Raw genomic sequence first — 24,074 nt, 5'->3', positions numbered from 1 at the left:
TGGCTCTCCCTTTGTACCAGAGAAGTTTGATTTTTTTTTCTTTTTCTTTTATGGGGTGTTTTACAGTACCTTATCGTAAAATTTGTGTTAAGCATTTGGTCATAGGCTATATTATACAACACTATACATATATTTTATGTATTTCTGAGTTTCTAAACTTTTTCCATGGCATCTGCTGGCCTTCATGTGTCATCTACAGCTTCTGTGAAACTCCCCCCAAATTCCCATTTAATTTCTTATGCTGACCCATGATGTGTTGCAACTGCAATGGGGAAAATTGTGATATGGAAGAGAGAACTATAAATCATTTAATCCTGTACAGCTACAGTTTCCTTATCTGTAAAATGGGGATAGTGATACCTGGGCCAAGAGGCAACCCAGCTTAGTGGATAGAGAGCCAACTTCAGAGTCAGGAAGCCCTGGGTTCAAGTCCAGCTTTGGACAAAAACCATAGGACTCTAAGTAAATCACTTAATCTTTCAATTCCACGGGAAACTCTAAAACTATAAATAGCAGAGAAAAATCTGTGTTGGTAGAGGGGAGTTCTTTGTAACTGTACCAGTGATATGATGGGTCCAGTACCAAATGTAAATAACTAAAAATCTTGGACCAACATACTTCATAATATGTTTGGGAAAAACTGCTTGAAGTATTCTAAAATGCAATAGTAATATGAACTATTCGTGTGACTTTAAAAAATCTTACCCTATTTTTTTTATTGTAGTGACCTGGACAGAAATAATATCACCAGAATCACAAAGACGGACTTTGCTGGTCTCAAGAATCTCCGAGTCTTGTAAGTAACATGGGTTCCTGTTTTCTGTCTTCTGGGATAATGGGCATGACTTCCATATCACCTAGCCCCAAACACATCAGGTAGAACAGATACTGTACAGGCCAAAAGAGGCACATGGCACCATCTCCTATGGGCCAATAGTGCAGAGTTTGGTCAAACCAGAGGGGAAAGAGTATCCTCATTACAAGGAAAAGAAGAGGTTGTATGAACAAGGAGATCTCCATGCCCCTGCTCTCATGCTGTTAGCAATAACTTCACATTGGTTAGCCATTGAGCTTCTTTCCTACATCTTGCCCAGTCTGTGCATTAAAAAAGAGATTGGGTTACAGTGACTCTTACCTTGCTTTTCCCTGAGGGGCCTCCACAAAGTACCCCATAAATACCCACAGCTCTTGCTAAATAGAGAAAAAAAAAACCAAACCAGTAATACCATGTTTGGTTGCTGGGAAGTTAAAGCTTTTTCCCTTCCTAAAGCTCAGCAAATACTGATTGACTGAAAAGTCTAAGCCAAGAGTGTCAGGAATGGTTCTTGTAGACTTCGTAAGGTCCAGAAATGAAAAAAAAAATGTCTCTCAGTGTTGCTAACTGCAGAGGTGGTAGAAGCAAAAGTCAGCCCTTTAGGTCCAGACTTATAAATAATCAAAGGAGAAAGTGTATTGTCCAGTGCCTGATACACAGGAGGTGCTTAATAAATGTTTGTTCCCTCCCCTTCCTTTTTCCCATGGAAGGGATGAACACGGTTGTTTTAGAGGCAGGTAGGGAGTGCAGTGGATACACTGCTGGGTCTGGGTCAGGAAGACTTGAGTTCAAATGTGTCCTCAGACACGTATTAGCTGTGTGACCCCAGATAAGTCATTTAATCTCTGTCTACCTCAGTTTCTTCAGCTATATATTGGGAATCATAATAGTACCTCTCTACCTCCCAGAGTTGTTATGAGGATTAAATGAGATAATATTTGTAAAGCTGTCAGTACAGTACCTGGCATACAGTAGGCACTTAATAAATGCTTATTTCCTTCCCCCTATATCATTAATGTGGGAAACTCTAATTACATAAACTCCCTCTACTGATGCACTGCAGGAACCCAGCTCCAAGTTAGCCTTTGAGTTTAGCTTAGAGAAGGGCAGCTAGGTGGCACAATGGATAGAATGCCAGACGACTCATGTCCCTGAGTCCAAATCCAGCCTCAGACACTTAGTAGCTGTGTGACCCTGGACAAGTCACTTAACCCTATTTGCCTTAATTTCCTCATCTGTAAAATGAGCTGGAAAAGGAGATTGCAAACCACTTCAGTATCTTTGCCAAGAAAAGCCCTATCGGATGGAGAGTCAGATACAACTAAAAAGACAACTCAACATCTTAACTTAGAGAAGCAAGGTTAAGTGCCTTGCCCACACAATCAAAGGCAGAACTTGAACCCAGATCTCCTTGACTCTAAGAACAGCCCTTTCTCCCCTACATCCTATTATGAGCAGTATCCTTTTGAAAACTCTACGTGGACAACACAGTGAGCTCACAATCTGATAGGGGAGAGAACATGCGAAGAAATATGTACAAACAAGCTATTTACAGGAATCATGGAGCTATCTGTGGTAACCGGTTCTATCATTGTGACCTTCTATATAGTGTTCTTTTCCATATTAAATGAGGGAATTAGCCTGAATTCTCATGGTTCCTTCTAGAATGATAGAAATGATAGCATTAGAGTTGTAAGGAAACTCTGAGGTCACTGAGACCTTCCTCACAACATAAATCTTGTCTTATACCGTACTGGAACATGGTCATGTAGACTTTTGTGGGGCTTAAGGACCTCCAGGATTTTCAGTGGCTCCTCCCCCAAAACAGCCTATTCCATTTCCAGGAGGGAAGGCAGCTCTAACATTTTTGGATCCTACAAACCTCAAGCTAGCAAGGTGGCTTTTAAGGCCATTTCACATAGTCCTTGAACCAGAGGAGGTGAGATTTTGAAAGAGAACTTTATTATATCTAGACTCCTTTTTTCTATTATAAATAAACTGTCAAATGGTTTGAATCTGATTGGTCAGGATAAAAATTTGGGCTAAAATTTGGGGTTAGAGTGAATTCTGAGGGGATTATTTTAAATAAATTAGTAAAAAGAAATTAGGGCGATAATTCTCTGATCCCAAGCATTTGATCAGTTAAAGAACTGTATTTTCTTTCAGCAGGATAGACATTTTTTAATGTAAAAACTGGGGTGAAGGAAATGGAGGGTCTTTTGATTTCTACATCTGAGGTATTTTTTTTGCAACAGATATTTCACCCAATGTTTCATTTTCTAGCATGGCTGCTGTGTGCGTGTGCGTGTGTGTGTGTGTGTGTGTGTGTGTGTGTGTGAACAAAGCACAGAGCTTTAGTTTTCTTCCTATTGCATTTGAAAGCCTAATAAAAATTCCAATTCCCATATCTGCTTTCAGCAAATATAAAGTTTAAAATAATCACAAAAGATTGTATTAATATCCTCTGGATGGTCTACAGCATTCCTTTTACAGCAGTTTATCTCCTGAGTTAATTGGGACATTCTTCCTGTTTCATAAGCCGTGCCAAAAATGTCCCTGCCTGTTCATAGACTGTGTGAATATGCTGTGTTTTATTATCTGCCTTATCTACTCTAAGACAATCTAATTCGAGTGCCCCTTTTTTACACGGAAAGACTGCTACATAAGGTGACTGAAATACTCGCTAACATACACTAGTAAAATACCCAGGCATTTTGGCCATATTTTTCCTCAGTGTATTCTTTCTAGCTTGAGTAACCTAGACAACTACTCTCTTTGAAAAGCTTTCATCACACCCCAGCACATTCCCCATATCTGCTTCTTATTTACAGTTTGTAGTGAAGCCAAAAAAAATCAATACTCTTGAATAATTTTAACTTACCACCCCATTTGCCACATAGGGCTGTTAATGTTGTGCAGGTGAAGGGGCAGGATCAGATGGAATAGTTTGGGCAACTTCAACCTCATCCCCATTATAATTTCCTGCAAAATGAAATCCATTCATGGAGAAGACTTATGAATTACCCAATAAGGGCTCATTTTCTTGAGAGGTTGGAGGAGGGGAAGGGAGCGGGAGAAAGACTCTTCTGGTGGTATCAATTAGCCTTCCTTTCTGAATAATATGTCGCAAGGATTCTGCTATGTTTAAAATGTGGGAACCAGCTTTATCCCAAATGGGGTCAATAAAAGAGTTAAAATCGTCCCTGGCCATCATCACATGTGGGTAATTTCCGAGTCTAATTCAGTGTTAAAACTAAAAAACAACAATGCTAAAAAAGCAGAAAATGAGCAAAGTCTGTGTTGCCCTAATTTGGAGCAGACCCAGGGCATGACAAGCTAATTGTCCTGGTGACCAGTGCCTTCTGGGTCCTTGTATACCTTCCTGAGCCTGGTGCCTCCAAATGTATTTTCTAGTAAGATGGAATTCATAATGGTGACCTTCCTAGGAGGACCTGGCAAGTCCAGCTTTTTATAACATGGACATTTTAGCAAAGACTTCTGTATGTGGTGTTATGAGATCATAATGTGTTAGAGCTAGAAGATACCTAAGAACATAGAAGTTCTTAGAATGGCAAAGCAGGATGGGACCTTAGAATGCAGAATGATAGAGCTGGAAGAGACCTTGAACTATGGATAACAGAATTTTAGAGGTAGAAGGCAATTGAGGCATCATTTACTTCAACTCTTATCACTTTACAGGTAAGGGAACTGGTGCTCAGAAAGCAGTTTGGTGACTTGCCCAAGGTCACACATCTGGTTCATTTCTCATCCCATTACATAATGTTTCAGTCTTCTCATTCTTGTGAAAGAGAGTCAAGGATATTCTAGTGGCTGGTACAGAAATGGTAGAGCCGGGGGGAGTGCTCCATGGCAGGTTTGTGAGAGGCCCTTCCAGAAAATTAGCCTGAATGTGACAGCTCAGCTGTTGTCAATCTGGCACTTGTGCAAAAGTTAGAAAATACTACCACCAAGTCTTGTGGCTTGTTTTATTGACTTAAGGGGAAAATCACAAATGAACAAACTTACAAGTACAATAAAATTGTACTTTCCATAACAGGATGAGTTAATTTGAATCCATTAAAATTCCAAAAAACTTCTGAATTTTCACTGTTAACTTTTATCTGAGTCCCAACTCCTACATGCATTAGCAGTGTGAATGGTGGACGAGTCATGTAATCTGTCAGACAACTAATTTTGCTCATCTCTTAAATGGGGGTCAGAATCCTTGTACTGCCTACATCACTGTGTGGTTGTGAGTCAAAGCTCTGGATAAAGTGCTATATGGATGTTAGTTGTTATCATTGCTATTCCTTGCAGGGTAGAGTGGTGAAAAGAGAAGAGACACAGGGGTCAGGACACCTGGCTTTAACTCCTAACTCACTGCGTGACCTTAGACCAATGACTTCCCCGCTCAACCCTCAGATTCTTTCACATGAGTTTTGATTAACCAGTCTGTTCTAGCTGCAAAATTCTATGATTCTGTTCAGTCTGACTTTTTAGCATTAATTCCTCCCCTCCTTTTATATTAAATGCTGTTTATATTGTGACCATGCTCCTTTGTCTTCTACATCTTAGAAGAATGATGACTTGGCTTTCCTAGTTTTACTCATAGCTCCTTCAGCAGACCTTCTCTCCATTGCCTTAACCAGAGAAGCCCACAGTCTGTCTCAGTGTCTTCCCTTTTCTGGAAAAAAAAAAGTTCCCTGGGTTGCAGTTCACCAGAAGCTGAAGGCCCTCTGCTAAATCCTGTTCGGACCCAACCAGAGCCAAGCATCTTGACCTAGCCCTGGAACAGTCACATGCAGAAGAATATGTAGCAGCCTCATTCATAATTCCCTTCCCCCGTGGTCATTTAATCCATTTTAAGCTGCCGTGCTCCTTTTTTTTTAACTTAGTAAGACAAATGTTTTCTTGTACATTGAAGTTGAAATAGATTTAATCCCTCAGGAAGATTAAAATGAACCTAAAGGAGAGTTTAAAGTAGAGAGTTTAACAAACCATTTTTGGGAAGAATTAGTTTGTCTGTTTTGATGCTTTGAGGGTTCTACAGACAGAACGCATGACTGGAGTTGAAGAGACCTAGCTTCTCTCTTCAAGGGTCAGATTGTCCATTAAAAATCAAGGACTTGCTTGCTCTCTTACCACTTCACAGTGGAATTGCATCTGTGAAGCATTGGGACAGAGGAAGGTCTGGAATCTGGATGGCTCTCTTAGCTATGGTCAGTACCCAGCAAACACTTTCCTCTAGTAAGGATATCCCCAAGGGGCTAGGGTGAGCATAGTTTATGTGAAGTGTTTTAAACTCCTTGGAGGAAAGGAGTGCCAGGTAGAGAGATGCTGATTATTTTCGTGGCTTTTGAAAGGAGCAGCTTTCCCTCTTTCTTTTCTTTGCAACACCCTGCAGTGCTTGGGGGGACATTTGCTGGGAACATTCTTAAAATAGATGCATGGAAACCAATCTGTCAGGTAGAAGTGTGCGGGCGGTTAAACCCCCGGTTACCGTGGTGCTGAGCTGGGAGGGAAGTGATTAACTTCCCTCCCCCCCCCAAAAAAAAACCAACCCAAAACTTATTCAAGATTGAGAAGGGGGGTGTATACCTGGGACCCCTGGGCATGGCCACTGACCCTTCCACAAACAGGAATGGGTAGTAAGTAAATAGGCAGAGACCAACATTATACTGACTGTTGCTGTTTCTGTGGTTCTAGGCATCTTGAAGAAAACCAGGTCAGTGTGATAGAGCGAGGGGCCTTCCAAGATCTGAAGCAATTGGAACGCTTGTAAGTACCTGGTCGTCGTTTTCTGAAAAGCAGATTTTGGCTTGGTCTTCTGGAGATCTTTACAACACAAAATACTGAGTTTTAATAGAAATGTTTACTCTTGTATTTAGAGCTCCTGAATGTATTTTAAAGACACGCTGCTGCTGTGATCCACTTTAATTATTTTTATTTCTTTCTCAAAAGAAAGAGAAATCACAAAAAAACCCTCCCTAAAAATGGCCCCTCGTGTGTGAATAAGGGAGGCCCACAGGATTGAAAAGAACCTTGGATTTGAAATAAGAGGATCCAGGTTCAAGTTCCAGCTTTGACACTCACTACTTACTGCCTGTGTAACCTTAGACAAGTCATTTCAACTTGCTGGGCCTCAGTTATCTTCTCTATAAAATAAAGAAGCTGAATTAGTTGGCTTCTAGTTCCTTTTGACTCTGAAGCTCCAACTCTGATTGTTTCTTTTGGAACTTTCAATCTGACTCAATATTTAAACCATTGAATTTTTACCCCATATTAGATCATCTCCTTTTGGGTGGGAGAAAAGCTTATAGGACTTCCTTTCATGGAAACTAGAATCACCGTCAGATACTCACTGTCCTTCCTAATTTTGGCAGCAAAAGCTCGATTTCTATACTTTAACATTTTTTCTTTCTTTTCCTTCCTTCTTCTCTCCCTCCGTCCCTCCCTTCCTACCTTCCTTCCTTCCTTCCTCTCTCTTTCTTCTTTCTTTACCTGTTCCTTCTTCTCTATTCTCTTTCTCCTTCTTCCTTTCTCCCTCCCTTCCTTTTTTAAATTTAATTTTCTTCAATTAGCAAAAAAATATATCTTCTCCACTTCCCCCCAAAATTGGACCAAAAGAAAAGTTAAGCGAACTCCTGTAACAAATATGCATAGTCAAGTAAAACAAATTCCTGAATTGACCATATACATCTCATTTTTTGTATGTCTCATGCCCTCAATCCATTACCTCCCTGCTAAGAGGTGGTTACCATTTTCTTTTAGGACCTCCTCTACCCCATTTTTGTATGAAGGGAAGGATGAGGAGCAGAGGTAGTTGGTGTACATTCATCTGCTAGCATCAGCCACAATAACCAGTGTCAGCAGGCTCATATCTTTCCACAAGAGAATAGCTTTGCGTGTGGTTTAAAAATAGGTCAGTGGCTTTGCCTTTGTTAGCAACAGAAATGGAGCCCCAAGAATATGCCATATACTTATTTTTTAAATAATTTTAACTACATACATGGTAACTTTGGTTGAGCTGTCCCAGTGGTCAGGTGGGCAGTTTCAGTTTTTCGCAGATAACATGTCTGTTTACTATATATGGGTATTATCTTTTGGTTTTCTGGGTAGTGAATACATAGATGAGTTATTACTCATGTTGGTAAATATTTTACTACTTCCTTCACAATCATGGTAGGCAGGATATTTAAGGTGGTACAACTGCAGTCTAGAGAGAGAGCTCTAATAGTGACATATCTTACCAGAATAATTTACTTCTTTGGCCAAATTAAATTTTCGAAGAGGTGCTTCAGTCAACTTGAATGTTTGATGCTGACTAGTTTATGGTGCCTTACACTCTGTGAATAATATAGGGTCGTATCCATCCTTCCTATGGGCTCCTTCCATATGACACTGTGGGACCCTATATGAGGAATAATGGTGTCCATATTTTCCTGAGTACTGTCATAAACGATCTAAGACCTTCACACCAGATAAAAGTAATCTCACAATTTTCCCCTAAAAGTTGGTTCCGTCTCTTTAATTACCCTATTAAAAGTTTTCATAGAAGCCCTTGGCACTTAAATCACAGCACATGGTTTCAATGACTTGATTGGAAAGAATGTAATTTCTTTCTTTCTTGACAGCATAACAGCTAAAGATTGAATATTAGCTAATATTCACAAAAGGGATGAATGATTAGAAAACTAATGATTTGGGCTTCTTTTTAGATTATGTTCTCAAGGCAAATCATTTAAGTGAAATTTTCTGTTTTGATTTAGGAGTACATGAACATGTTGCTGAGTCTGGATCACTCATGTGAAACACTAAAAATGAAATTTGAACATGTTACTTTTGAAGGGCCATAATCAAGTCACAGTCTCTTACTCTAAATAGCTTTGGAACTAGAAGTGTAAATAGAATTATTAATTTGACTAATTGTTCTCTGTTGCAGACATGTGGAATTTGTTTAAATAAAACTTTGCAAATAAGCATTCATGTACTCTTTTACCTTCAGGAAACAAAGGTAAAATATGTTGGTGGGCTGTTTATTTCTCTTTCTTGGCCTAGTATAGTCATATAATATATACGGCTGAGGACTTGTGAATACCATGATTCCAGAGTAACACTAGCCCTTTAAAGAACTTAGACTAATGAGATGAGAAACTTTGTAGAAATGACCGTCTATGGCAGTGACCTAACAGAGAGAACAACTCAACAGACATTGATTAGCCTGGAGACCTTAGAAACATAACTTATATTTAATCTCTTAGTTCTGTTCATTTCAGTAGATCCGCAGTCTCATCAGTGTGGGCCTCATCTCCATCAATGAAGCTTGCCACCTATCCACGCCTTGTCATCCCATGTGATTCCTACTAGTGTTGACCCATAGATCTCCCACTATGGATTTACCCAGTCTACTGAAGGCCTTTCTCTAGGTTTTTTGTTTGTTTTAATATTTCATGGATACTAGTGCAATACTCAGGCCAGACATCTATTAGGCCTTGTTATGACTATGTGACTATATCAGTTTCTTTTTAAAAAAATCTTAATTGTTAACTTAATCATCCACAAACAGAAACATTTCAATATACAAAGAACAAGACAGAGTGTTGTATAAGAAACTGTGGGTTTCTTTTACATATGGTATTTTTTTCCTCCTTTACAACTCAAATAGATGCTAAATTGAACAAGGTAGTAACAATTGCTCTGCTAGTTTGGCTCCCTTCTGCCATTTTTCTTCCTTCTTTGCATTTAAAAAACATCTTTTTTCCTGATGCTGTTTTTCCCCCTCCATATATGTCACAAACCATTAAACTCCCCTTTCTTCCCTCCCATCCAAAGAAGTGCTCTTGTAACAAGTCACATATTTTCTGGATGATAGCCCTTCTGTTACTTCTTGTGTGCTACAGTCTACTTTTGCCTTCCTGTGTCTCTCCATTGCCCTTATGGACTCCCACAATTATAATTCTTCAGAAATTATGGTGTTCTAAGATTCAGTGCCCTACACCATCACTTCAGGAGAACACTGGTATTAAAAAACTGCATGTTGGGGAGCAGATTGGGTCATTAAAAACACCAGGCAGTTTCCCAAAATATAATCCCACATGCTCCCTTTTTGCTATTCAATTCTGGTTTCACTTCATTATGTATTTGCAGTGCCTCTCCTAGATGAATGTACTGACACACTAACTCAGTTGACTGGCTATCCAGCTGGACGCCATGGTTTGGCTAATGGGCATTCTTTATCAATTTGTTTTCTCCACTTTGCTTGAGGCTGATTGTTAAGCTGTTTTCTTGGATAATCATGGCTATCATCAAGAAGGACATATAATGTTCTGGGACTTGAGGCAATCTGCACAATATTGCATGAAATCAAGAATCTCTAGGAGATCTTTCTCTCATTCAGAATCTGCCCAGGACATCCTGGGCAGTAGCAAAACCCTTGCTGAGCATGTGTCTCCCTGTTTTAAACATCACTTGACATGAAAAATGTGAGGGTCATTGAACTAGAGATACTTCTGGTTTCTTTGATCAAGATATATTACATTAGCTTCACATATGCATAGAAGACTCATTTTTGCAGGACAGCCTTTAGGGATGCATTTTACTCAGTTGGGTCAAATAAATGCTTTTTTTTAAAAATCAATATACAGTAAACACAGTGGGTGCTTGTATTCTTTGCACGTTTGACTCAGTTGTGTGGCTGTAATGATGAAGTCTGCTGTCAAAACATACTCACAAAAATCTTCTTCTTCTCCCACATTTTTCTCATGGATACCCTCAATCTATATGTAGAACCTTCCCATACAGATTTTACACATTTTAGAAAGTAGGTTGTCACTGACATTGCTCATCCTGGTCTAGACAAAGATACATTCTTCGTCCATTTGGGTTTTCCTGGGTGAATATTTAAAACACACTCTTTGGTTCGAGTGAATATGTATCTAATTTAGGAGGTCCTGCATTATTCTAGGGCTTGATGCAATTGGCACATCATCCTCAAACAGAAGTATCTGCTGGGCTTCACCATCTTTAAGGAATCTTCTTTCCATTTAGACTATGTGCTGAACATCATATTATCACACAATTTCAGAGTTGGAGAGGACTTCAGCAGACATCTAGTCTGACCCAGATGCCCCTCCAAAAGAATCCCCATTAAAACATAGCTGACATTTGATCATCCAGCCTTTGTGTGAAGACTTCCAATGACAGTGACAAATATCTTTGTTGAGCATACAACTCCATTTTTTGTGCCTTGCTTGATGTTAATAATCACAAGGAATTTGATGCAAGTCTTACTGAATCTTTCAAAGACTCATGTATGATTTTGACACTAACAGGAAAGATACCTTGTTTGGATGAAAGCTTTTAGGATGACATTTTGCTCTACCAAATCACGTTTTTTTAAAATACATAGGTATCAGTAAACAACATACCCAATGAGATCTTGTGTTCTCTGTACCAGAGGTGTCAAACTCAAATAGCAATAGGGGACTATTAATCCATATGGAAGAATCCCTGTGGGTTGCATGTGCACTTAGTTTTAAAATGTAGTGTTATCTGTGTTTTATTGTATTTTTATTCCTTTTGCTGAATATTTAACAATTACATTTGAATCTGGTTCAGGCCACACTGAGCCACATGTTTGACACCTCAACTCTACACCATTCTGTCAACCCATAGAGCTGATCAATCAGTACACACATCTTGAACGTGCACTGGAAATAGTGATCTGGGCCTAGAATTAAAGAGAGGGAGGAGAATGTGCTGTATTTCTTTTGGGAAATTATGCAGTGCTTTTGAAGACCCATAGTTTTCTTTGAAATGTAAACTCATCTTCTGAATAACCTTTGGTGATACTATATGGCTGTCAGCCATGGAGTACCATGGTCTTTATTAGTATTGCATTTGTTGGGCAAAGGATATTGAGAAGAGTGGGTTTGAGTGGGCTGAAATACGTTGTACAGAAGTTGTACAGAAGAAGCTGTGTAAGGAAGGTCATCAAAATGGTATATTATCAGGAAAGGAAGTGAGGCAGTCATGCATGTAGCAAGAGCTAGGGCTAACCAATGAAGAGCCATGTCTTTGTTGTTTTTTTTAATCATTTTCTACACAGTGTTAAGAGATCTTGAGCAGAGTTTCTAAACCTGGAGTCTGTGAATATATTTCAGTTCGTCTGTACACTTAGATTTTCAATATTTGGATAACTATTTAAACATAATTATTTTCCTTTGCATTTTACTTTATGCATTTAAAAACATTATTCTGAGAAGGGGTCTATACCGACTGACCAAGGTTCCCATGACACAAAAAGCATTAGGAGTTGCTGATATAGATGAAGGCACCCTGTGACTTTGGGTAAATCTGGCAGATAAGCAGAAGGAAATGGACAAGAGACATCTAGTTGAAAAACAGTGGGTAGGTTGTAGTCTGCTCTGAAGAAGGGGTTACTCATATTGGTGAGATGACAGACCCAGAAAATGTCAAAATAAGTATGAAAAAATAAATACATGATTTAATAATTATTGACATCCTCTTGATCATCTTTATCAAATCTGTGACTTTTTTTGTATTTTTGGCATTCTTTTCATATTTTTTCCTCCATTAAATATCTTAAAAAGAATGACATACTTTTATAAGATTTTGCCACCTGCGGCATGGGCTTCTGTAATAGTAATGAGGGTGGGACTTTTTTTACTGTTTTCTCTTTTGGAATGTGAGGTAATCAAGTACTTTTGATGAGTCTTGCCTTTCAAATATAATGGCAAGCAAAGTGAACTTTTTGTTGTCTTTGATTTGGAGTGCTTCTCAGCCCTAAGGAATCTTTGATTGAATCGAGAGTCTTTGATGACCTGCTTATGTCAAGGGAAAGCCTAAGTCACTTGGGTTTGAATCTCATGATTATGATGCCCTTTGACCCTAAAGAAATGTACATAAACTCAGAGGTCAGTGTTTTGCCTTTGGAGGCACACTCATTGAAAGAGTGTTGGTGATAAGACACGGGGTAGCCATTGAAGCAGCACACACACACACACACACACAAACACACACACACACACACACCTGCTTCAAAAACCCACATATTGGTGCTTCTCTGGTAATTATGTATTTTGTGATTTAGTTAGACAGAAATGTTGATCTGTTTATATTGTCTCCGTTTGTTTTGAAGTTCAGGTTGCTGGCTTTTCTCCCTGAACTAAGTGAATGGTGTATATGTGTGTATATATATATGTTTAATTAAAGTAAGATTGTTAACCTCTTAAACTTGCTTTCCTTAGAAAAGCAGATCAAAGGACCTGTGCTGGCAGCCCTTCTGTGTGCTGGTGTTATTGGCCTTATACCTCCACACCAGCTGCAAGCAGTATTGTTGTTACAGCTTCTTCTGTATATACTTGGTATGATCCAGACATATTTCCTAATTTCATCTTTACATGTCATTTTTACTTTCCTCATATATTACATCAGAGATAAACATGGTACAGTCCAAATAGTTCCATTGTCTCTGATGAGAAAAATGAGTTATAGAAATATCGATAAATTAATCACATTTTCTGTATAACAAGAAGGAGAAAAGGAAGAGGAATAGGAATAAGAAGGGCAAGAAAAAGAAAAGGTAGCCAGGCACTAAGTATGAATGCAGTCCTCCTGCCAGTTTCACCTGTGAATACTTTAGGGATTAGACACCTTAATTAGTATAGTCTCAAGGATAGACTTGAGTGTCCATAGATCAACCTAGAAAAATATGCTCATCACCAATTGGTTGGCCACTAAGTGATGAATTCTTTGGCCATGGCAACCCAATCCAATTCAACAAACATTTGTTAACTGCCTATTAATTTGTTCAGGAAGCCATGAATATGACCACAAGAGGGTTGTAGTTAACCAGTATTAATGTGGCTGCGTACTTTCATTAAGGTTAGTTACTAAAGAGGGCTTTGCTCATCTTGTCTGTGTCTCTGCGTTCTTCTAGAATATCCCAAATGAACTCATGGTGAATTTTTACTTTCTCTTATAGAACATCAGGGATGAACATGGTCCAGTCCAAATAGTTCTATTGTCTCTGATGATTAAAATAATATAGAATTAATGACCAACTAGTCTCATTTTCCATATAAAAAAGGGAAGAGGAAGAAGAATACAGGGAGTAACACAATTCTTAGTTATGCTTTTCTAAAGAGGTTGCTTCAATACTAGGTTGTCTCCCTTGGGATGATCAGATAGAAAGGAAGTGGGTAAGGCATAGCCCTGAGCAGTTTACGAAAGGCTTCATGCAATGAGCGAATGCCAGTCATCATTGCAGAATTGTGATACAGGATGTGATGACTGAGATGAATGCTCACTTACTGTTAGAAGAAATAGCAGATGAAATAAGATAATAAAAAATAAAATAAGATAATATAAAGTTGGTGCAGTTTTAAGCTATTTACTTTTGGTACACCCCATATATTTTGTATTTTTCAAACTTTAAATCATTATGAATTTTCTGTATATACATATATAATTCACATAGTGCTGTAAAGTTCATATAATGATACTGCATGTAATATTTTTAAAGCAACACAATAGGTTTTCTATTATTATTCTAGAACGGTTGTTTATTTCTCCTGTTCAAAGTAGTACATTATGTTAGGCATATTCCAATACCTCATTCAGAGAGCATACAACCAATTGTCTAATAAATGCATCTTTTTCTTCATGTGGCCTCATTTGTATCAGTATCAAAGCATTGCACTGTTATTAACTCTTTATCATAGATAAGATTTTCTTTGTGAACTGTATCACCTCTTGTGTCTTTCCTTAAATTACGTTAACTCTATGAAAAACATCCCAGAGTTTTGTGTGGGTGTCAGCTGTCTGTACCAGAAACACCACTGTTGACAGATTTTCCATCACTTTATTTTGTTATTCGTTTTTTTAAAACTCAGTCAAAAACAAAGAGAGAAAACCCTCCAGATTTATGCCTGGGAAATATTGCTTCTTTGATTCTTAAATATTTACAGAGCAAGATTAATGGGAAGTCACTCTACCAAGTATAAGTTCTTTTGGACCAGCTAGAAAAGAATTTCAAGATAGTCAAACACAGAGACCTTTACACTAAAGTGAGCCAGAACCAAGAGCACCAATCCCAGATCAATGGTGTACAATAATAGAATTCTACTCAATTTCCATTCCTGTGCCCACTGGTAAGACATTGCATTTTTTCCCATCTGGTTTATTTTCATTATTTGAGCATTGTTCCCCATGCCTGGATATTTTTACCTTCTCATTTCCACCTCCCAGCTACTCTGGATTCCTTCAAGCCTCAAGTTAAAATCTTAAGAAGCTTCAAGAAGCCTCTCCTGATTGACCTTAAAGCTAGTGCCTTTCCTCTGAGATTATCATCAGTTTACCTCTTGTATGTCTTGTTTGTGCATAGTTTGTTTGTGTGCTGTCTCCTCCATTAGATTGTGAGCCACTTGAGAGGAGGGACTGGTTTTGACCTTTCCTTTTGTCCCTAGTGCTTAGCCCAGTGCCTGGCACATAGTAGGTGCTTAATAAATGCTGGTGGATTTGTTTGCTATAAACCAAAGGAGGAGAAGGCTAAAGGAGGTTTAATAAACTTCAAATTTTTAAATGATAGTTATAGAAAAGATACCCTTTTCTCTTGAGAATAAAACAAGAGGAAAGGAGCCTGTGTTTTTTTTAATGTCAGAAGGCAAAGAACTACAAATAACTCTTTACTTAGTATTCTACATAGTTTGGAAATACATTATAAATAGGGCTTTTGGAGATGAGATGTCACTTATTTTTCCTAAGTAATTTTTTCCAGTTCTAAATTCAATTTTATTATATTTTAAGTTCCAAGTTTTTTCTTCCTCTCCTCTTTCTCCACCCATTGAGAAGGCAAGAAAAATCAAAACCCATTATTAATATGTATAATCATGGAAAACAAATTTCTACATTAGTCATGTTCTTAAAAAGAGAAAGAGAGCAAGAAAAAGGAAGAGAAAAAATGTGCTTCAATCAGCATTGTGAATCTGTCATTTCTCTATCTGGAGGTGGATAGCATGTTTCATCCTGAATCCTTTGGAATTGTGGTTGGTTATTGTTTTGATCAGAGTTACTAAGTCTTTCAGAGCTAATTACTTTTACATTACTATTACTGTATAAATTGTTTTCCTGGTTCTGCTCACTTCATTTTGTATCAATTCACTTATTTCTTCCCAGATTTTTCTGAAACTATCCCCTGCAACATTTCTTACAACACAATAGTATTCTATCATGTTTATATACTATAACTTGTTTAACCGTTCCCCTATTGATGGGCATGCCCTCAATTTCTAATTCTTTGCCACTACAAAAAGAACTACTATAAATATTTTTGTACATATTGGTCTTTTTCCTCTTTCTTGATCTCTTTGAGTTAGAAAATAGAACTATTGTGGGATTGCTGGGTCAAAAGGTATGCACAGTTTAGTAGCTTTTAAGCCAGAGTTTCCAATTGCTTTCTAGAATGTTTGGTCTAGTTCACAGCTTCAGCAACAGTGCATTAGTGTGGCTATTTCTCTGCATCTCCTCCAGCATATGTCATTTTCATTTTTTTGTCATCTTAGCCAATCTGATGGATATGAGCTGATACCTCAGAATTGTTTTAATTTTAATTTCTCTAGTTATTAGTGATTTAGCGCAGTTTTCCATATAGCTATTGGTAGGTTTGATTTCTTCTTTTGAAAACTGCCTAGTAATATCCTTTGACCATTTGTATATTGGGGAATGGCTCTTATTCCTGTAAATTTGACTCAGTTCCCTGTATGTTTTAGAACCTTCATCAGAGAAACCTGCAGCAAAGATTTTTTCCCTAGTTTCCTATTTTTCTTTTAATTTTGGTTTCATTGGTGCAACAGTGCAACAACTTTTTAATTTTTATAACAAAATTATCCATTTTATTTCCTCTGAATCTTACTGTGTTTTTGTTTGGTCATGAACTTGTCTCCTGTTCATAAAGCTGACAAGTAATTTCTTCCATGTTCCCCTAATATGCTTATGTTATCACCCTTCATGTCTAGATCACACGCCCATTTTGAGCTTATCTTGGTTACGATATGAGATATTAGCCTGTCCCTAGTTTCTGCCAGACTACTTTATAAGTTTCCCAACAGTTTTGTCAAATTTTGAGTTGCCCCAATAGGTCGGATCTTTGAGTATATCAAACACTAGGTTACTATGCTCATTTACTTCAGCAAACTATGCCTAATCTGTTCCACTGATCAACTTCCCTATGTTTTGCCCACTACCAAATTGTGTTGATGATTGCAGCTTTGTAGCATAGTTTGTGACCTTTTACTGGTAGGTCTTATTAATTTTAATGTATTTGATATTTAAGGGAAATTAATAAAAATAGATCATATTTTGAGGGCATTCAATAAAGTGCCTTCTTCACGGTAACTCTGTCAGGTAGGTAGTACAAGTGTTATTCTCATTTTACAGGTGAGGAAATGGAAGAATAGAAAGATTCATAATCTGACCAAAGTCATGTACCTAATACGTGACAGAGCTAGGACCTGACCCCTGGTCTCATGACTTTTAAGTTCTATGCATGTTGCCTCTCTTGGCCAGTAGTCTTAATGGCTAATAATAGCTAGCATTTATGTAGATCTTAGGATTTGCAAAATGCTTTACATATATAACTTATTGGTTCCCACAACAATCCTGTGAAGTAGGTGCTATTATTAATCCCCATTTTACAGATGAGGAAACTGAGTCTGAAAGAGCTAATGTAATTGCCTATGCTCAATACAACCAGTAAATGTCTGGGGAAGATTCAAATTCATGTCTTCCTGACTCTGAGTCTCTCAGTCTATCCACTGCTACTTAGTTATCTCTAATAAGTAAGACTTTATGACAGTGCAGGCTGTGGAAAAGCTAGGCTAAAGGTTGTGACTGAAGATCTGTCTTGGGAGATCTCTAAGCACATTGTAAATAGACATCTGTCTCCTGTGGAATGAGTTAAGCATCATTCAGCTATTGGGGTGGGGAGGGCAGGGGAGGGGAGAAATACTCTTTGGATGATGAGAGAGAACTTTATTGGTCCTTGGCTTCATTGATTCAGTTAACCGCAAACAGGAATAATCTGATTGAACCTGTTGGACATGAAAGGGAAAATGAAATAGGGTTGAAGAAATGAATAGTAGTGTATAGTCAGTTAAAACAGCTTTTGTCTGATAAAAAGTTAGTGTACCAAAGTGAAATGGAAAAAAAAAACAACCCAACAACACTGAACTAGCTGGACTATATTTCTATATCACTAATTTGTTGTGTGACTTCAGATTTAATCTCAGTTTTACCATCTGTAAAGTGGGTGTGTAGTCTTGTCTTCCTTTCAGGGGTTTTGTGAGTGATTAGGTATTTGAAAGTGCTTAAAAATTAAGAGTATGCCAAAAGACAAGGTTACTTCACATAGCTAGATATCAGCTTGGCGTAAGTGTGATGTATTAGAAAGATACCTACATTTGGTATCAGGGGGCCTGAGTTTGAATACTCACCAGTATTTAATATTTGTACAACCTTGATATCCAAGTTTCTTCAACTGTAAAACAAGATTTGGGATCTAGGTGATGCTATCATCCTTTAGGTCAGAATACCTGAGCCAGAGTCCTGGCTCTGACACTTATTAGTTATATGACTATGAATAATTCATTTACTCTCAGTTTCTTCATGTATACAATGGGGAATGATGGGAATCATAACAGGTTACTCACAGGGCTATTTTAAGGAAGGTGATTCATAAACCCTAAAGTACTATAGAAATATAAATTAATGCTGTGTGCAAGTAAAGAAGGGTATGTCTTCTGTTGAGACATATGTGCTAGACTCCTTTACCTGGTCACTTTAAAGACCAGAATTTTGCCTTCATTTGGTGCCTTCCATAGCCCTTAAATCAGATTTTTGGCTAGAATGACAGGGAAAAGAGCTGAAAAAAACAAATCCTTTCACTTCAAAGTTTAGGAGGGAAAGTTTTGCTCTGAGGCTGAAAATGTGTGGGCCAACTTTCAATTCCCAACATGAATATGTGTTTGTGTATGTCTCTCTGTGTTTGTGTGTGTGTGTGTGTGTGTGTGTGTGTCTATGTCTGTGTGTGTGTGTGTGTGTGGCTTTGCTGAGATTTGGAGATTTAGAAGGGACTTGGTAATTGACCTTTGGCTAGAGAACTGCTTCTGTATGTTACATGACTGTGAGCTGGATTTTAAATGTTTGATTAAGTTATTAAAGTGTTTTGCTTTGGCATAATGTACTCTAAATTCAAGATTGTGGGCCAAAGTAGTTAGTCAGTGGAGAAGAATAAATTGTTTTGAGAGGTGCTTCAAAACCTGGATTTTATGCTCTTGGAAGGAGAGGGCTTTAAATAAATCATGTAATACAAATGAGATTTTCCATAATTAAGGTTCTAACTGGAAAGATCACTAAGTGCTTTATAATAGCAAAGCAAAGAAGAGTGTGCCAGGTTTTTTCCACCACCAGCCCCAGTTGTTGTGACTCCCCTTTCCACCCCCTTCTTCCCCCCACCCCACACATTCACCTCCGTCCTATCCCCAAAGCGGTTTCTTCTGTGTGATATTTTATTCTTTAGGGAGTATCAGGGACTAAATAGTGCAGATACACATTATGCTACTCAACCTATTATTTGTATTGTTAAGCAACCCACATGCAAGGGGTGGTTTATTCCCCCAAGAAAATATAAGCTACATGAAAGTAGCGATTGTTTCATTCTTTTTCATGTTTCCCCAGAGTCTAGAACATTTTCTGGTACACAGGAAACACTTAATAAATTCTTACAGATTGGTTATGAAGTAATAAGAGACCTTTAAAACAAGATTACCAGGAATCAGATGGGATGTGCTCAATTTAGATCATTTCACATAAGCTGGAGAGCTCACGGGGATTTTTAGAGTTTATCTGATCCTTTTCTCTTATTTTAGAGATGAGAAAACTAGAACTGGAGGGAATTCCCTGGAGTCACCCAGGGAACAGAGACAGAATTTGAACCCTGTGCTCTAATTGTAATTCCTGTATTCTTTTTGTTATACCAGCACACTTTACAATTCTGGCAGTCTGGCAGTTGTATCCATGCATGAGTGTGGCATTGTTAGAGTTGGTGGGGGGGGGGACGGGGACGGGACACTCTCAACATCTTCCCAATGCTTCATTGTCACAAATTTCATTGTCCAGGGCTTTCAAAACTAACATTGGCAAATTTAATGCTAAACATTTTCCCCTTAAAATTAAAGGCAAAACAACCTCTCAAGGTTGTTGCCAAACAACCAGGCTCACTACCTTTGTGACATTCTCAGCTTTTCATTCTCTCTCACCCTCGATATCCAATCTGTTGTCAAATCCTGTTGATTCAACTTTTGTAACATCTTTTGTTGATATTTGTTTTCTCTGACATTACTACCACCCTGGTGCAAGTGCTTATCACCTCATACCTGGACTATTGCAATAGTCTTCTGGTTGGTTTTCCTGCCTCAAATCTTCCCAGTCTATTCTCCCCTAGATGTCAAATTGCTCTTCCAAAGCACAGGTCTGGTGATGTCACCCACTTATTTAGAAAACCTCAATGGTTCCCCATTACCTCCAGGACCAAACATAAAATCCTTTGTTTGCCTTTCAAACCCTTCATAACCTGGCTCTTTCCTATTGTTCTGGTCTTCCTACACCTTCCTCCCCTCCACTAACTACAGTCTAGTGACACATGGCCTCCTTGCTGTTCTATTAACAAGAAACTCCATCTTCTGGCTGCACTTTCCCAGTCCATCCCTCTTCCCTGGAATTCTCTCCCTCACCATCTCTGACTCCTGGCTTCCTCAAATCTCACATTCTACAAGAAGCCTTTCCCTAGTCTTGGTGCTAATGCTTTCCCTCTGTTGATTATCCCCAATTTTTCCTGTATCCATAGCTATTTGTATATTATCTCCCCCATTAGACTGTGAGTTCCCTTAAGAACAATGTGTGTGTGTCTGCCTTTTGTTGTTTGTTGTTGTTTTCCCCAGTGTTTAGCACAGAGCCTGGCACATAGTAGGTGCTTAAAAAGACCTACTTTTGGTTCCACATTTCTTCTTCTCCCAGTGCCCACATTTCTCTTTCATTTTTCTCTCACTCAGCTCTGCTGGTAGAAGCAGATGAGTTTCCAACTTCTCCCTTTCACAGCTGTCTCTGAAATAAGCATACAGACTCAGTTCATTTTTTCCCCTGAGAAGGAAACATATTGGGAGTTAAAATCAAAAACAAAAGGGAAATGTTTCAGCTTTGCAAAAGATCTTCACAGTTAAACTGTGGGTTTCCATGTGTATAGATTTGGAACTAGGCTGTCCTTCCTCTTTCTTCACATTTTCTTCTCCATTGACTGTTCTACTACCCCCTCTCTTTTAATTCTGCTCAGTCAGTCTGCCCAATGCTCTTTTGCTATAGTAGAAGGAGACATGAATTTGGAGTTGGAATATCTGGTCTTGAAACATGACTCTGATATCTGGGTGATCTGCATATCATATAACATCTGTGGGCCTCAGCCATCAGAAAATGAGAGGGTTTGATTAGATGGATGGTACTGAAGGTCCATTCCAGATCTGAGTCCTTCGTATTCCGTGGGTGGTCATGGACTTAAATTCTCAGGCTTCCAGATGAGGTAGAATTGGGTTGCAAGGCTGCTAGGATACTTAGCCACTCTTAGAAACTAAATTCCTAATTTTATATGTGGGTGATGTGAGGCCAGCAGCAACTCCGAATTAATCACTTGGGTGGAATAGGCCTCAACGGGTAGCAGTCATCCTCACTTCTTTGAGCTTGTCTTCCCCATGACATGTCTTCAAGGTTCTAGTAAAGTCAGTCAGTTAGAAAGCATGATTGAATTGGGTCTTACTATGTGCCAGACACTGTGCTAAGTGCTAGGAATACAAATGTAAGCAGAAAAAAGTCCCTGCCTTCAAGAAGCTTATATTCTAAATGGGGCAAGACAACATATAAAAAGAAGTTGAAAAATAAGATGGGCAGGCTTAGAAGGTAAATTAGGGAGGGCGTGGGAGAAGAAAGGTGCCCAGCACAGGGTAATGATAAGTATGGATTGCAGCCTGGTGAAAAATGGAATTGTCCTGGGTGTCCTCTCTTTCTGGGAAGAGCTATCCAGAGGAAAGGGCCACTGGGGGGCCCTCTGAGCTGTGAATTCCAGGGCTGAAATGATATTCTAAGATGAAGAGCTTTCTCAGGGGCATGATGGTGGAATCCAGGGTACAGCCTGGTGAAAAATAGGGAATACAGACTGACTTTTCCTATTTTAAAGTCATCCTCCCATGGTAAACTTCTTATGAATTCCCTTTTCTTTGTCTCTAGCTTTCAATTCATTTGGGGACCAGAAATGGGTATTTTGAAGAATCATTTGTTAAATGTCTGCCAAGATAATGGATCTTTCCTTTAATCTGATTGCTCTAGGTCTATAATAGAAGATATATCAATAGATTAAGCTTTAAGAACTTTACTGAACTTTAAGAACTTACTATTTGCCAGGTACTATGCTAAGCACTGGGACTACAAATACAAGCAAAAGACAGTCGAGGGGCCCTCAAGGGGCCCACATTCTAATGGAGGAAAACGGCACATAAAAGAGGGTGCTCCTAACTTTTAGTCATGTCTGCAGTGGGGACACTACCTGAAGATCTCTGGCCCATTTTCAAGGACATAGTCTCCAGCAGGGGAAGAGCTGATTGATTACACAGTGTTAGCAGATACCTTATACGTGCAGGGAAAATAAGAGACAATTCCCACCAGTGGTTAAAAAAAAGGAGGAGGGTTATTATGGGACAAGTACAAAGCTAAGCTGTAGAATTATAGGATTCAGGATCATTTGGGCAAATGCTTTCATTTGGCAAAGACACATTTGTGCCCTAGAGATATGAAGGATGTTTCTCAAGGTTGCCCAGGTAATAAATAGCAAAGCTAAGATTTGAACCAAAGACTTTTAATTTCAGAATCATTGCTTTTGAGGCTATACCTTGGCTGCTTGTCACCTTAAGTCACTCTACTTTTCACATAACTCCAAGCCTAAGATCATGTTTTCCTTGGATCTAGGCCTCAGCTTCTGTGCTTGTTAGAAAGAGCCCAGCTCCTTGGAGATTTTATGGGGGGAGGGATGGGAAGGAGGGAAAGAAGTATCTCTGGTCTCTGGGTTTTGACCTCAGACATAGCTTCTTTCCTGGGGTCCTCTGGTTTGCCATGAGCCTGTGACTTCTCTCTCCCTTTTTCAATGTCCTTCTCCTAAGAATGTCTTACAAACTCAATTCAACATGGATTTATTAAGCATCTATTATAAGCCAGGTGCTGGGGATACAAAGACAAAATTGAAAGCAGTTGCTGCTTGCAAGGAGTTTACCCTCTTCTGAAATTATATTACATATCTCTAATTGGTCATTACACTGCCTTATTGAATTGCTTTATGTACATGGCACAGTTCATTATGTGCTACAGTAAACCAGTGGTCATCCTTTTGAGACTGTTGACTAAAAAGACATTTGTGGTAATTTCCTTGAAAAGAAAAAGAATTGGCCATCAGTCCCTTGGTTGGAAATAAAATTCTCTACTCCGATGCTGTTTTGGGGGCAGCTAGATGGTGCAGTGGATAGCGTACTGGGCCTGGAGTCAGGAAGACTCATCTTCCCAAATTCAAATGTGACCACAGGCACTTAATAGCTGGCTGATCCTGGGCAAGTCACTTAACCCTGTTTGCCTGAGTTTCCTCATCCTCATCATGAGTTGGAGAAGGAAATGGCAAACCACTTCAGTATCTTTGCCAAGCAAACCCCAAATGGGGTCACAAAGAGTGGGACATGACTGAAACGACTGAACAACAAAAATAAGCTAGTATGTGAATGGGAATGATATGCAATAAAGCTAGAAATGTAGGTTATATCTTGGTTATAAAGGGCTTTAAAAACCAGAGGTATTTGCATTTGGTCCTAGGAGTAATAGGGAGTTACTGGAGCTTCTTGAGGACGGTTGTGACTTTACAGCCACCTATGTTTTACAGGTATTAGGTTGACAGGGGTGTCCTGGGAGTATAGACTGAAAAAGAGTCAAGGAAGGGAGACTAATTACAAAGGTGCTGCAATAGTCCAATCAAGTCAAGTAAACAATTATTTTTTAAAAGCTCCTACTTGGCAGGTGCTGGGCTAGGTGCAGGTGATAGAAAGAAAAAGCAAAGCCAGTCCTTGTCCTCAAAGAGCTTACTTTCTAATAAGAAAGAACC

At 38.7% G+C, this 24,074-nt stretch overlaps 1 protein-coding gene across 1 annotated transcript in view; it reads left to right on the top strand.

The window, feature by feature from the left end:
- SLIT3 (slit guidance ligand 3) overlaps window positions 1-24,074 on the top strand; it is a 792,609-nt gene that overhangs the window by 59,108 nt on the left and 709,427 nt on the right. The window contains exons 2-3 of the mRNA XM_036752562.1: window positions 725-796; window positions 6,521-6,592. Coding sequence (XP_036608457.1) covers window positions 725-796; window positions 6,521-6,592 — 144 coding nt within the window. The remainder of the gene's footprint in view (window positions 1-724; window positions 797-6,520; window positions 6,593-24,074) is intronic.

This window comes from Trichosurus vulpecula, chromosome 3 (assembly GCF_011100635.1).
Source record: "Trichosurus vulpecula isolate mTriVul1 chromosome 3, mTriVul1.pri, whole genome shotgun sequence".
Taxonomy (NCBI): domain Eukaryota; kingdom Metazoa; phylum Chordata; class Mammalia; order Diprotodontia; family Phalangeridae; genus Trichosurus; species Trichosurus vulpecula.
The sequence above is the reverse complement of the archived record's forward strand: the minus strand, read 5'-3'. Positions and strand labels throughout refer to the sequence as shown.